Here is a 15,023-nt window from a genome sequence, read left to right on the forward strand (position 1 = left end):
TTTGAATTCAAAAATTGGAGGAAAGATGAAAGAACTAACGGACAACGCTCTTTACCGAATATTGCATTTAGAAACTTGTAATTTTTTGGTTTTCCTTGGGAGATGCAAGGCAACTTTCTAATTGGAAGTTAGAGAACGGGGATCGTATGGAAATTATTTTTTTATTTTGTGACGCACTGAATTTTCACTCTTGTACAGGTTATTTTTTCAACACATTTTGAGCATTTTCTAAATTTAAACTACACCTCTATGATGAACAAATGATGAGCTAAAGGCTGCATAAAAACTTACAGGACACCCTGTATAGCTGTTTCATTGTGTATCACATAGGAAAGTATTTAATTCATATTAAGGGAGTTTGTCGCAACAAGATTCTCGATCCCTTAATCTTTAGTAATAAGAAAAAGTATAGCAGAGACTGAAATCTGAAAAACATAACATTTATTCCAGAAAAAGAAATTATGTAGTGTTTGCTCTCAATAACACCTACTTACATGATGAGAACCTATTAGTGAGAAAAAAAATAGCTATCAAAAATATTTCAGTTCGATCAATGATGCTTAGCTCAAGCAATTTCAGGCAACTTCGTTAGAATTGCAAAAGTAAAAAGAACTAAAATTTAACCGGTCATATTGTAAGGTGCGATTATACAACAAAGAGATTGTGCAGACATCGAGTGGTGCCACAAGCTCATGGATCTTTAGCGAATCTGAGGTACCGCTTGCCAGATGGAACTTCTCTCACTCTATGACCTTTTGGGAAGAGTTTAGGAACATCCTCGTCCTTCACAGTGGGCAGAATCATGCATTCTTGTCCTGGCTGTAAAAAACACGTCAAAGATCATGGAAATGTAAGGATCATGTATAAAGGGACATGTATGTTTTATTCATAAAACACATGTCAATATAGGTGCAGAAATATTTTCTGCATAATTATCATTTGTGTAAGTTACTGCCAAAGCCCAAAGCCAGTTCCGAATTTGTTGACCCGGCTATTGTCTAGAATTCTGGCTTTGGGGCCGACCCCTATATATTGATCCCAATGATACAGGGTTATCACTATCTTAGCATATTTTCTGTGTGATAATTATGGTCATTTATAATTAGCCATATAATTAACCACCCCCATAATTAATATGGTTATCTATGGCAACCAATCAAAGGAATCTGAATATAGATATCTTAATGATCCATATACAGGGATCTACCAGTTTACAAACTGGTCAACTTCAGGCTTTGGCAGTAACATATGTGTTAAGCATGGTAAATGTAATAAATTGGTTATGTATGCGAACTAAATTTATCACATTTACCGTAACATATATGCCATCTAACTCAATGCCCTATATCATATTTCAAAACAGTCCAATATTTTTAGAATCGTTTTTGTGAGCCAAATCAGACAAAGAAAATTTTAATAATTTCTGCCTACTTGGAATTGAATCCGTAAAATGGCACACCCCCCTCCTCCCACCAACTCCTGGGAATTCAGGTTCTAAGCGGGCTTCAGGGAACCTATATGTTATTTATAGCAATTATACAGTTCTCAGAATCAGTGTTCTAGTCCACCCCCCACAATGGGAAGGTATCACCTCACTATGACTTAGGGGTCATTCAAGTATTTTGTCAGCATCGATGGGGGTTCAAATTTGCTGACTTGATGAGGGGGGGGGGGTAGGATGATGCTTACGTAATCAACCTTTATAAAAATATTAAATATTCTTATAGCATCTTACTTGGTGCGCCAAAAACAAGAAAAACCTTTCGCTAGTTTGTGTGCACCTGAACTAACATTCTCCCTAATAAGTCCCCTACAGATCCACATTAGTGATCTCTATATATTTTGCGGATCCTTCAAGTGCTCTGGAAATGTGTCCAAGCCGCTTAAATGCTCTGGAGAGAGAAAGAACAGCGCCACACATCACTCAAATGATCCGTAATCACGCCGCAGATCACTGAAGTTATTAGGGAATGTACTGTAGAGGTAGCTTCAGTGATATAGAACTACACTGAGGCAGCTTAAGTGCTCCAAAACTATGCCACGTGTCACTCAAGGGATCTCTAAATGTGCCACAGATTGCTTAAGGTGTTCTGGAACTGTATCATGGGTTACTTAAGTGATCTGTGAATCACGGGCCTACTTCAGTGATCTGAAAATGCACCACGGGCTGCTTAAATGTTCAGGAATTGTGCCACGGATCATTTAAGCAATCGGTAAATGTGCAGCTTAGTTCATTCTCACAAAATTAGGTTTGAGGGGGGCAGGCTACATCAGATAACCTTCAGGACCATATTTGGTCCGCAGGCCAAGGGTTTGCCATATATGTCTTAAAGGGTGGGTCACAATGAATTTCTTAAAAAGAAATTTTGAATTCTTCGCATTCAAATAGCATTGAAATTAACAGAAATTGATTATAAGATTATGATTATACATATAAAGGGATTTTCTTTCGAAATTTTAATAAAAAAAAACTTTACATTTAAAAAAACTTGCAATAAATAAGACATGAACTTACTTTCAGTAATAACATGGCACAGAGTACCTCCAGCCCGAAAAAAACCCAGATTTAACGAATAATATTGTTGGTTTCCTCCGATTCTTTAAATTGAGGTATAACTGCATTAATAGAAAAATATAATTCAAACATTTCCTAATACTCACTTTCCAGTCAGCTGGTGTCGCAACCTGTTTTTCTTCTGTCAGCTGCAGAGCATCAACTACTCGCAAGAGTTCACTACAAAGTTAAGTAATATTACACATTCAGGTACAACAATAACAGTGGAATTTCTTACTCAAGCTATCATGTAACAAAATTAAGAGACAATAATGGGTAATCAGGTAATTCAGCATTGCCGTCTAGGTTACTTCTCTGTCGAGGCATCAGCTGTCTGATCCAGTGTCTACCTCAAGTGCCTCTCACACAGAACCGTAGTATCCTCAAAGTGAGAAAGCTTTTGAACATACCACCCAATCTCCTATGAACTTACCATTGCCTTACATCAGTCGCTCAAGAAGATCTGTTCGATTTCGAATCCAAGGGCCTCTCCACTAAGGAAGAGGGTTCTGACAGAAACCTATGCATAGGATGAGTGATTTCATCAGCATTCGATTTGATTGCTGTTTTGCGAATACTGATTCATCAATGGAATTTACAGCTAAGTTACATCGGAATGTGAATTTTTTTGCTCAAGTTCCCATAGCTACTTCGGTGATTAAAAGGCATCCAGTGGCAGATATGGAGATGATCCGACGTCACCACTTATGCAGTGACATGTGTCGTATGATGTGCATGCATAAAGTGTTCTCAAAATAGTTGATTTTTTGTTATGTTCCACACACTTCTGTTTTTTTGTTCTTCAATGATTTGTTCCGGCTGGTCCGTGATCTTTTAGTTAAATTAAAGTTGTATTAAGTTGCTTCCATCGCATGCCTCGCCTAGTTTAATCATGTGTGTGTGCGTGCAGAGTTTATAAACCTGAGTTTCATGATAATGCAGTCCGTTAATGAACCAGCTAAAAACTGGCAACACCTTTTATTTGAAACCATAAAAACCATTTATACTTGCTATAATAAATCCATTTCTTGACTGAAGAAAAAAAAAAGTAACACTTACCAACTGCACAAGCCTGATGAAAAGCAATAATGCTAGAGCATTGTTTCTCAACCACTGGGCAGAGAGCGATTCGTGATTCATATGGTGTCATTTTTCCTTACTTATTTTCCATTAGTCATGAGTATAACTGGGTCTTCCCCTCGCAAAAAAAAGGAATCAACCGGGCCGCAGCCTTTCAAAGATTGAGAACCACTATATGCTAGAAGGTACAATTTTGTTTTTTGCTATGCAGTGTATTTGATGAAAGCGGATTTACTCTTATTTTCATTTTTTTTTCATGAAGAGAGAAAGAGAGAGAGAGGATAGGGTTTTTCTTACAAAGGCTATACTAAAGGGAAAAAAATATCTTCCCTTTAAATAATTAATATATACATGTAAAATTGATTTTCGGTCTGTGAATGTTGTCCATACAAATCCACAATTTTAAAACAATTGTCATCGAATTTTGAATATATATGAAACCGGGACCGATTTAAATGATAGGCTACTTTAAAAGTTTGTCAAAGCTGGGTAAAAAACTGTCAAGCAACAACGGTTCTTTGGCCCCAATTATGACTTTCAGAACATTTACTTTGGTTACCATGGTTCCCAAATAATGAATTTCAGACATGTTTAGTCCTTCACAATGGTTTTTAACTTCTCTTATGCTCCCAGTACATCCAAAAAAGCCAGGCAGGTATTATAACTAGTTATGCAGTAAATCTACTTTTTCTGGCAAAAAAATAAAAAATAAATGCTCCAGGGTTTAAAGAAGCAAATTATTGAGATCGTCCATTAGCAAACCCTGTCACTACAGTCAGCTCTATTTCTTTCAAGCCTTGCGAGATATTCACCAGATAATGCAGGTTCCATTTCAATATCTATACTTTTACTGTCATCACCGAAAAAGTAGATTCAGATGTGTCATTTCTAGCTTGGGCTTTATTTCAAGAATGTCGGTTGTAGAATGGATGGGTTATTCCCAGGGTGTTGTTTTTTCGCAGCTCTTTGATCTACCATGTTGTGAAGGGGGGGGGGTGTATCTGGTCCTTCAATATTAGTGTTAAATGCGTTTGCAAAGCAAGTATTGTATCAAGACAAACATATTTCACTAAAGATATACTACAATGGCAATTGGGTAAAATAATTATTTTGTCTGCATTCAGATTTTTTTAGAATTTGAAATACTTAAACTATCATGCAATAAAAAAATAACCAGCCAAATGCCGAAAAGGGCAGAAGAAGAATACTTACTCAAAGTTCCTACCAGTTGATGCTGGATACAGAATAGACAGCTTCAGGGTCTTGTCAGGACCAACAATGAAGGCCTGAAATCGGGAAAATTTAAAAGCTTCTTTAACAAATATATATATACATAAAAATAAATAAATAAAAGTAAAACCTCAATAAATGGTCTCGCCAAATGAAATGCTCACACAGCCCCCAAAATTAGTCCTAGATGTAACAAACATTTGGTCAACTTATTCAGCTGTCGACAGAAACTAATTTTAAACAGTTCCAGTTGAAAATAATTGTAAAAAACATAAAATTCAAGATTTCCTTCAGGACTGTATGGCAAGATTTGTGAAATTTTTTCTCCCTTGACTAATGAATACAGCTAACAAACATATTTGTTGATATGGATGCACGAGCTAACAAACTAACGGCGTCATGAGCTGAATTTCAGCGCCAGTCATCAAAATTACTGTCACTCCATCCCAATTAACTTGTACCACCTCGGAATTTTCTTCCAGAGTACCTCCACTACTCTTTCTGAAAGCTTTTTGGACCAATGCATGCAAAATGAAAGATTCAGCCAATAGAAAATGCATTAAAAAGAAGCATATGTTGTCAGAGCACACGTTATTTTGGTCCGAGACTTACCATCAAACAGAACACAGTCTGGACATTCTAGGAACTTATCTTTTCTATCTACATATATCAGACACAAAAATAATCTGACCAAATCACGAATGAATGGGGAACACTCACAAACTTGACTGGGTTGTGTCTACACACACTTTAGAGATTATACAGATAAGGTCCTACAATGCCCAGACTTCAGTTTGATGCTAAGTCTTGCACTGAATGAAAGCCTGCTCTGGTGTTGGTTGTGTACATATAGTGTAAAATATAAAAAAAAGATCTTCAGTATCTCTGGTCCAGTAAATTCTCATTTATTTAATTTTGAAGCTGTTCATTCTAACCTCCTGTCAGTTTTTTTAAATAACGTGATCCACACATATTTTCCCAAGGGATCAGCATGATCCGTCCAGGGAATTTGTTAGTGTTAGTAGACATCCCTGCCCAAACCAGGATTCGAACCCACACCTGCACAGTCAGAGGCTAGTTCCCTAACCACCTCCTTGGTCTTTTAAAGAGCATATCTTTAAATTTTGGACAATACTTGGAACAAATTAAACAATTTCTCATAGAAACCTATGTGAAATCACAATTCGGCTAATGAACATTATTCTGGAAATAATTATCTTCGTTAGTCGAAGTATCACTGTACTCTAACCAATCGCATAGCAAATACAGGAATGTTTTTCGAAATGAAAGTATTAATTCGTGATTGTTATGTTTGTTTTTCTGAGGATTAAAACGTGCCCAGCATCCCCCCCCCCCCCACCACTTTTCATCAACTCCCCAAAGCAGGATATGTCAAAATCTGCAACATACATCACAGAACAATCTGGAAGAATTTTAAGAAAAGTTTAGAAAGTAATATTATGGGAATTTTTACCCCACAACATTTCCAGATTGTTCCTCACTTACAAATCAATTTATGATTGACGAAGTGGTTTGAAAACAATTACCCATTTTTGTAAATGGCAAATCGCTGTTTCAAGCAATTTCATTCTTTTAAATACAAAAATCTATGCAGACACATGTTTTTTTACTATTTAGATAAAATGCTAGACTTTACTTTTTTTTTACTTTGACTTTACTCTTTTTTTACGTCTAGCATTTTACCTAAAAAAAACACACACACAGAGAAACAGACAGACAGAATTAGTTTTTGATAACTTACAGCACGGCAAGTAAGAGGTAAGCCTTCAGCATCTTTCTCCTTGGGATCGAGCATGCTCAACTTAACTGCCAATTCCCTCTTCTCATCGGCAATGATTGGGAATGGGAATCCATCTCCAGACAAACAGTCAAAGTTCTTGATATCCTAGAAAGCAGTGCAAAATGAAAAATAGTTACTTCAACTATAAAATAATGCATTATTTTAAAAAAAGTGTTCGAAAATAGCCAAACTTTCAACTCGCACTTAATTTGTCTGTAGTGAACTAGCATTATGTTTCATATTGTATTAAAAGAAACTTTTATTACAACTAAAAAACAGAAATGCTGTATCACATTATAAAATCAATTCATACTCTGAAGAGATATTTTTTGACTGTGAAGCACTATCGTAAGGAATTTAGTTTTGTAACCCTATTGTCAACATCATATCTAATCAATGGCAGATTAATTGATGTCAAAACTCACATAAAAATCAAAGCTCAACTTATTCACAATTCAGCACTGAATTATTTCACAACAAGGACCTGACACTGCATTTCAACTGCAATGGGAGACAATTTAAACCTAATTTAGTTTCTCCTTAAGACAAGAGGTATCAACTTTTTGCGTTCTACAGACCCTTTGTGTTAATAAGATGAAATCCTCAAACTCATTTGCTGAATAATATTCAGCATATGATGATGAACCAATAAGTTGATTAAGAGTAGGGCTATCCATACTCTTCTGGCTATTATGCAGTATTAAAGGCTTTTTTTATCTTAAAAGCTGCCATAACATTTCATCCACAATTGTGTTGGCTATCATCGGTGCAGGTGGCCTTGTGCAAGGAGACAAAACAACCTTCTTGGAAGACTGAACTAATGCCATTTTGGCTGAAGATGTTGAGGAATCTGCATCAACATTGTGAGGTGGAGGCTTCTGATTGGGTGGGGTGGAGATCAGAGTCTTTAAATTTGAATGAAAGATCAGAAATTGAGAGCATTGGTTTTCTTTTAACTGTCTTTATCTTTTGTATTACAGGCTGCCATACTCACAATGATACAGATTCAACAGCGTATTCAGCCGAAATACTAGTGATGTTCACAGCAGTAGTGGACGAAATAGCTGCCAATTAAAAATCTTGAACAGTGCACAGTATCCCAAAATATGGATACTGTTATAAATTCCAGCCATATAAAAGCCTGTTTTTTCTTAAACGTTGTTTTCTTATACAAGCTCACTGACCACCTGAAACCTTTCCACAAGGACCCCTGCTTAAGAACCACCCTCCTCAAGATATAGGGCAGAATTGCAAGATCCAAGAAGTCCATTGAAGTTTGCATGAAACAATCACAATACAAGTATGACTTGCTGACATGGCAATGTTTTCTCATTAACACCATTCTAGTTAACTTAGATTTGGCGATATACAAAATATTCTTGTCAACAGTGGATGATTGTAGAGGTACAGTGGTCATAGTGACAGACTTGCATGGCGAGGAATCGGTTCGAACCCCACCAGTGCCACAACGGTGATCGGCTGAATTTGGTTTTCTGTGATTCCCAACTTTGATGCACAAATGCGAGCCAATCTACCCGTTAAAGAGTTTCATCACAGAGAGCAACAGGCCTACACAACAGAACAAATCTTCAATCAATACACTCCACATATAGTTCAGAAATAGATTGCAGATGGGAGCACTATAACAAGTATTACACAGAAACCATGTTAGGATCACAACACAAACACGCACATTCAAATATGCACTAATTTGTTAGAAGTTCCGAAGGGGAATATGGATGAGATGCATACGTGGTTTAGTAGTAGACGATTGCTTGTACGAGTTATTTAAACAATAGCTGTAATAAAGAATACAAACATGCTATATCCACACTATGTTCTCAGTCACATAAAAATTTTAAGCCATTTTCAAGCCAGAGACAAAATATCGATTATGGCAGCCAAATATTATAAAGCTAAATTGCAGCTGTATGTGTTGCCAAACAGGCCCATAATTACAAGAGGCTCTTATTTTCAGTGAGTTTCTTATCTGAATTCCTTTCACAAAATAGGTTAAATCAGGGATTCTCAAACTGTGCGCCGCAGTGCCCTCAACTATTGTCAGGGGTGAAGCAAAACGGATAAAGATTTTGCAGAAGAAACTCTTTGTTAAACAGTTTTGGGGAGCCGCGGATAAGCACTGATTGATTAGGGAAAAGGGGGGGGGAACACCACGGGCGGAAAAGGTTTCAGAACCTGTGAGCTAAATGATAACAAGAAGCTTTAAAAGTCAAAAAGAAATGCAGCATCTAGGTATTTACAAATAGAAAAGAAATAAAATGCTCTAAGAACATGCAATGCATTGATACTTGCAAAAAGTAGAACTCACTTCAATCCATTTCTGGTGGCTAAGGACATCATCACAAGACAAAGCTATCAGCTTAACGCCCCGCTTCTCGAATTCTGGAGCTAATTTCGCTGCTCTACCAAGTTCGGTGGTGCAAACAGGTGTGAAATCAGCTGGATGAGAGAAAAACAACCCCCACCTGCAAAGCGTAAAAGAAATAAATTAAGAAATAACTTAGTAAATGATAGAGGAATTTCTAACAAAAGAAGAATTTCACGTTAATACTGAAAATAAGGAGAGTCTTACACAGAGTCTCTCCACCTTACCGATTGGGATTCAAGAGAAACTGGCCCCCATCAAGGGCCTAGGAATTGTTTGAAACCTGTGGGTGCTCGTCTTTAGTTATAATTTTGATTTCTGAATCAATTCTGGGGGGATACTCTAGCGCCCATAGCACTCCTGGTAATGACATCACTACATAAATGAAGATACACTTGAAAGACTGGGAGGGAGCATGATGGTAATGTTGTTCATGCATTTACATTAGATCAGTCGGCGTCATCATTGACTTTGGGGGGTAGCACGGATGGCAGAACAAAGTGATAGAACAATAGATCTGGTCATCTTTCCCCCCTTTTTTTGGTCATTTTCTCAAACAGTATAATGCCATGGAAATCAATTATGTATTTCACATCCGATTTATTATTGATTGCAATATGCAATTTAGGTTTTAATACTTGAATTAAGATTTAATATGGAATATAATTATATGCTTGATTTCCGATTGTATACACAGATTGTGATCTCGCAACTGATTTCATAGTTATGATTGTAATATATGTTTTTTTATAAATAAATTACTTGAGGTATCCAGTCTGGGAGGACAATGAGCTAATATTGCCATATGTGGTGATGTTGCCAGAGTATCTTTCGGTTTGACAATCATTTTCTCATATTTTGAAGGGGGCGGACCCCCCAAGTCCCAGATAAGGTAGTGTGAAGGGACAATGCTCCACCAGCGACGAAGCCGACTGATCTAATGTTATATGTTACAAACAGGGTTGACTATATATGCAAAGTCGGAAAAAATAGCGAAACCATTCATTATACGTGACCCCCCCCCCCCAGCTTCAAAGGTGGAGTCGACTGATCTAATGTATATATGAATTGACATCATCGTGCCCCCCCCTCCCAGACTTCTTCGTCTATCTCCACCTATGGCTACAGTGCAGAGCAGGTCATTGGACATTGTCAGAACGTGAAATGTGTGATATGAAAAGGGACGATTTCTTCCAGAAAAGCTTGTCTGCGGCTATATTATTGTTATTTGTGTAAGAAGCTATATTATTGTCAACTTGATTCAGTTGAATATCATTTAAATTAGATTGGGAAAAAAAAAGAATTTTCAAGTGAATCAATAAATGATAATTTATTGTACGGGACCCGCCACACACACACACTCGCTGTTTGGAAACAATCCTCCCCTAGTTCCATGCATCTGGCGATTGGTGGCGACATAATGAATCCCATTTAACCTGTGCAATGGTTTAAAAAAAAAATTAAATTTCATTAAAACTAAAAAAAAATTAATTTTAAATTTAAGATATCACACATATTAAAAAAACTAAGATGGTAATAAGGAATGAAAAAATCTCAATTGGGTTTGAGAGGAAATGAACACACAACCTTCGCTATGTGTTTCACCATGTTCTAACCACTGTACCGATTGTGGCTGTCGGAATCTTGTAGAATTAATGAAATGCATCACAAAATGTCATCAGGAAATATGCTGGTGCCAACCAACAGTCGCCAGAAAAAAGCATGCGTTCTGACAATGTTCAACACTGCAGCGAGATCGCTTCAATAATTAAAACGTTAATTAAAATCACATGTAATTGAATACATATAACATCAATAAAAAATATGTGTCGATCACCAGTTTTTTTTTCCCCGATATTTTGTGGACTTTGAAAATTTTCAATGTATAAATCATTTTTGCCAAATGAGGAAAAATGCAAGATGTAACTTCTTAATTTCAGTAAGAGCGTGGACACCAGAAAAATTTTTAGTCTCATTTTTTCAAATCGCTTAAAAGAAAGAATAGCAAAGTAATCTCAATTTTTTTTGACACCTTGCTTCCTTTTTGGCTTTCAACCAACTGTATAGCTACTATCTTTGAAACAATGAGCAGCGTTTCTCACTTGGGTAAATTCCCAATATACAGTATACCTCGATTCAGCGACTTTTTTTATTGCCAAACTCGCTTTGGCATTAAGGTTACTGCCCAAACACCAAAAAACGATTAAAAACATATGGAAAATAAATAAATAAACAAATATATATATTAAATATATTAATAATTGTTATTTAATCAATAAACACCTATACACCGTACTTTGTACAGTGTATGCCTGTGGCACGCAAATGGCTTTGCCACCCCCACGAATGGTTGCACTCTACAACCTTGCTATGTTCAAATGTCACTTTGCTCCTCAGCCAATGTTACTGTCCAAACACAGTCCCATCTTCATACAGAAGTCGATAACGCTTCTCAGCCCTTCAAATTATAGCAGGTGCAGATACATTAAATCTACGCGATCAACCATAGCGCAGAAAAAAAACCATGAAAAACGGCACAGAAAAAGCAAAACCAGCTTTAAGGAAAATGAATAAGTGAAACGAAATGGCAACAATAAGCTGGAAAAGAAAAATCTAAAGCAGTGGCGCCATCTACATTTTAGGACTGGAAGAATTATGCTGGCAATATATTGCTGCTTTGGCACATACAAAAATCTGGCAACGAAACAGCATACCTTATATTGGGAATTCGCCCACACTTGGACATTCTCAAACAATGAAATCATCGCAAACAACATTCAAATTTAACTTGAGAAGAATTTAGAGGGAAAAAAAAAACAAAATAGGACTTCACATTACTCAAAACAGGCCTACTATAGAATACCAATGCTGCGGGGTGCTCGAACACCAACAGTATTTTGTAGAAACAAGTTTGAGCACCTCCAGAATTAATCCCACATAAAGCAGCAGCTGAGTACCCACAGGTCTGAAACACTCCCAATGCCTGTGCTTCGAAAGAAAAGCCATTACCTGTGTTGCAGAAAGATAAATTTACAGATAATATTACAAAAATTCGTGACAATTCCATGTTAGAAAATTAGTTGAAAATTTGTTATAGGTGTGCCTTGCTGAAACCTGAGTTCGTTATAAGCAATCGAAATACTATTGATAAATAATGAAAAATTCACGGGGGACACGGAAAAACTTAATTATATGTAAAAATTTGTAATATCCGTAATATTCTTTACAAACGAGTTTGACTGCATATGAATTAACATTATATTTTGCCTCCACCACTATTCACATCGCAGCCATTTAAGTTTACCTCCTCCTAGGGTAGTAGAGAAATTTTAATGATAGACCCCTCACCATCTAAAGTATGGACCCAGCCAGGCTTGGGGGGTCTCATGATAACTAAAACTTTAGATCTAGTTACGATTTTCGAGTAATTATGATAGCTAGTTGGTAGATTTTTCTATCCAGGTTGGAAGGAGGCCTCGGGGGAAAAATCATTTAGCCTGGTGGGCCTTATGATGATCTTAAGAAGGCTCTGGGGAAGGGGGGTTGCCCAGAGACAATGTTCTAGGGATGATTACCTAAATGAAAGTACCAGTCCCAGGGCCTTAATGACGTCTGAGTGGCATGGCTGTAAGATGCTCATCTACCATCGCGAAGGTTGCTGTCATGGTCCTGGGTTTGTATCCAAGGGAAGATATGGATAAGATATTTTACCTAACAAACTTCAGGCGAAAACCAATAGGCAATGCCTTCATTTCCAACCCATCTCACTAATGTAAATTGCAATATAGCCAGAGTTGGCGTTTGGTGAAGTAGTAGTCCCAGGGCCATAGCGTGCCTTCTTAGGGCCCTTTAAAAGAGTTATTATACAAAATAAGTAAATTTTTTATAGGGCTACGGCCACCGAGCCTAATTACGGGCCTGACCAGTCCACCAATTTACATGAAAATTTTTAGTAATCATAGTACCAGACCCCATTATCTTGGGAGGCCCCTAGGCATCTTAAGTGAGGTGCCTGTGCTGGGACCGGGCCAGAGCCGCAACTAGATACTTTGTCATCCGGGGTAAGCTGGCATTTTGGTGCTCCTTGTATTGTAGACGCAGCAGTTAAAGGGTGAATTCGGCACCTCCCACCTTCCGGTTCAGCGCCCGGGGCACCATAGCCGCATGCTCACCCCTAGTTGCGGCCCAGACTGGGGCACTCTAAGTGAGTTGGGAGGAAGTAAGTGCCGGAGGGCCCCCATATCACGAAGGCCCCATGGTATTTGAAATGTATACTCACGATTGTCCGAGCCAGTCATGGAACTGAATCCTACCGACCGTTGTTTCGGCGACGAAATTCGGGAAAACGTCTCCTAACTTCATTTTTGTCTGGAGAAAGTTGAGAAACACGCCTCGTTAATGAGAAAGAAAAAAAGAGAGTGAGCTTATCTAATTCCACTTATCCTCCTATATACTCTTGACAGATCAGCCTTATCAACCGGGCAAATAAAACGTACACACGTGTTCAACGATAAACCCGAATCGCGCCGGTGGACAGGGTTGCCACTTTTCAAGAACAGGTAGCGCTGCTATCTAATCCTAGTTTTGGAGATTATAAATATATGAGTAAAAAAAAACAACAACAACAAAAAAAAAAAACTCCCCTTTTATCACTTTCAATGAAAAATTTCGAATGATAAATATTCCGTAAATATATATCTTTTGACAGTTGCAGTCTTAGAGGAGGAATGAATTCCTCCATTTATTTCTCCTCCTCTTAGTTTTTGGTTCCATATTTGAGGCAAAAGCTTCATTGGCGACCATTTGCTTGGCGCTACGATTATTTCATTGGCGTACGTACCGGCTCCTGAGAGTTTTAGGAAGGTTGAATATGAAAACAAAGAAAATTGTTGTTTGAAGAACGCCCTCTTTTGGAGGTGTGTGCGTGTTATTCGTTCACTGCAGAACCGGAGCAAAACAAAATACAATGGGCAGAGCAGGAACTAGAGGGAGGGAGGGAGAAAAATTTAGGGGGCGGCAATTTTATATGGGGACAAAGAACACAGTTATAAAATTATTGAATTTTAAAGTTGTGGGGGGGGGGCGGCAAAATAATGTTTGTCCCGGGCGGTAAAAATCCTAGTTACGGCCCTGACAATGTGTGCAGAGAGGAGCGGTTCCTACCAAGGAAGATATGTATTATGTTCTTCAATCTAAAAATTAGCGAAAATTTCGTATTTAACTACCTCGAGGGAGGGGTGGGGGAGGCAGCATGGCCCCCACATCCTGAAGCAGGGCCCCTAGGCTGGGATCTTTTACGGGCCCCCCGACCAGACTTTCACGGGGTCCCTTTAAGATGAAGTTATAGCGTGAAAAAACAAAAAAATGATTAAAATCCTCACTGGCCCCAGTGCTGTCTTACACGTGGGCCTCAAGTGTAGAAGAGGGGAGGGCATGATAATGAGATCTTGGGTTAAATTTTCGACAGTGAGGTTTGTAAATTTGTAAGCCAGCGGGTATTGCATTTCTAGCCAGGTAGATGACTCTAGAAAAATCGCATTGCCCAGGGGGCCTGTGATGCTGTTAAGACGGTGCTAGAAGCCCCCCCCCCCCGGGCTAAAATCTTTAGCGGGCTACCTCAGACCAAACTTTTCATTGCTTTCTATAGCATCGCCGTCTTAACGCAAGGGCCCACCCGGGCACGGCCCAGGGTCCTCAAGAGAAGAGGGCCTCAGAAAAATGAAAACTAGTTGCATTTTTCGAGAATTTGCTACGTAGGGTATCAGAAAAATCCCTTGGCCCGGGGGCCCATCATGCTCTTAAAACGGCCCTGTTCCGCATTTATAGTGTGAAGAAGCAAATAAATGGCAAGAATCGTTCTGGGCTGGAGCATGGCTTCCTAGATAACCAATAATCTAGGAGGTCACAGCTGGAGCCCCTGCCGAAAAGAAACTAGAAATGAACCACATTATAGTGCGCATATGCACAAGGCT

General features: G+C 38.2%; 1 protein-coding gene across 1 annotated transcript; it reads right to left on the bottom strand.

Annotated features, from left to right (window-relative positions):
* Nucleotides 1-424: 424 nt before the first annotated feature.
* LOC149087053 (peroxiredoxin-6-like) lies at nucleotides 425-13,457 on the bottom strand. Its single transcript, XM_089231277.1, has 6 exons — nucleotides 13,331-13,457; nucleotides 8,995-9,151; nucleotides 6,627-6,770; nucleotides 4,847-4,920; nucleotides 2,662-2,734; nucleotides 425-819 (listed from the first exon to the last, which is right to left on the bottom strand). Exons 1-6 carry the CDS (start codon nucleotides 13,411-13,413, stop codon nucleotides 691-693), a joined length of 660 nt encoding a protein of 219 aa, XP_089087403.1. The 5' UTR covers nucleotides 13,414-13,457; the 3' UTR covers nucleotides 425-690.
* Between the last annotated feature and the right edge of the window lie 1,566 nt (nucleotides 13,458-15,023).

Source organism: Pholcus phalangioides, unplaced genomic scaffold (genome assembly GCF_987345545.1).
Source record: "Pholcus phalangioides strain wild (caught in Gottingen) unplaced genomic scaffold, Ppha-v1.0 ptg000004l_1, whole genome shotgun sequence".
In the NCBI taxonomy this organism is placed as follows: domain Eukaryota; kingdom Metazoa; phylum Arthropoda; class Arachnida; order Araneae; family Pholcidae; genus Pholcus; species Pholcus phalangioides.

Excerpts from the sequence above, each read along its gene's own strand:
- LOC149087053 (XM_089231277.1), bottom strand. The coding sequence starts at position 13,413 with ATGAAGTTAGGAGACGTTTTCCCGAATTTCGTCGCCGAAACAACGGTC. Across the intron at positions 9,152-13,330 it reads CATGACTGGCTCGGACAATC|GTGGGGGTTGTTTTTCTCTC; the intron begins GTGAGTATACAT and ends TACGCTTTGCAG. Across the intron at positions 2,735-4,846 it reads TCAACTGGTAGGAACTTTGA|TGAACTCTTGCGAGTAGTTG; the intron begins GTAAGTATTCTT and ends TTAACTTTGTAG.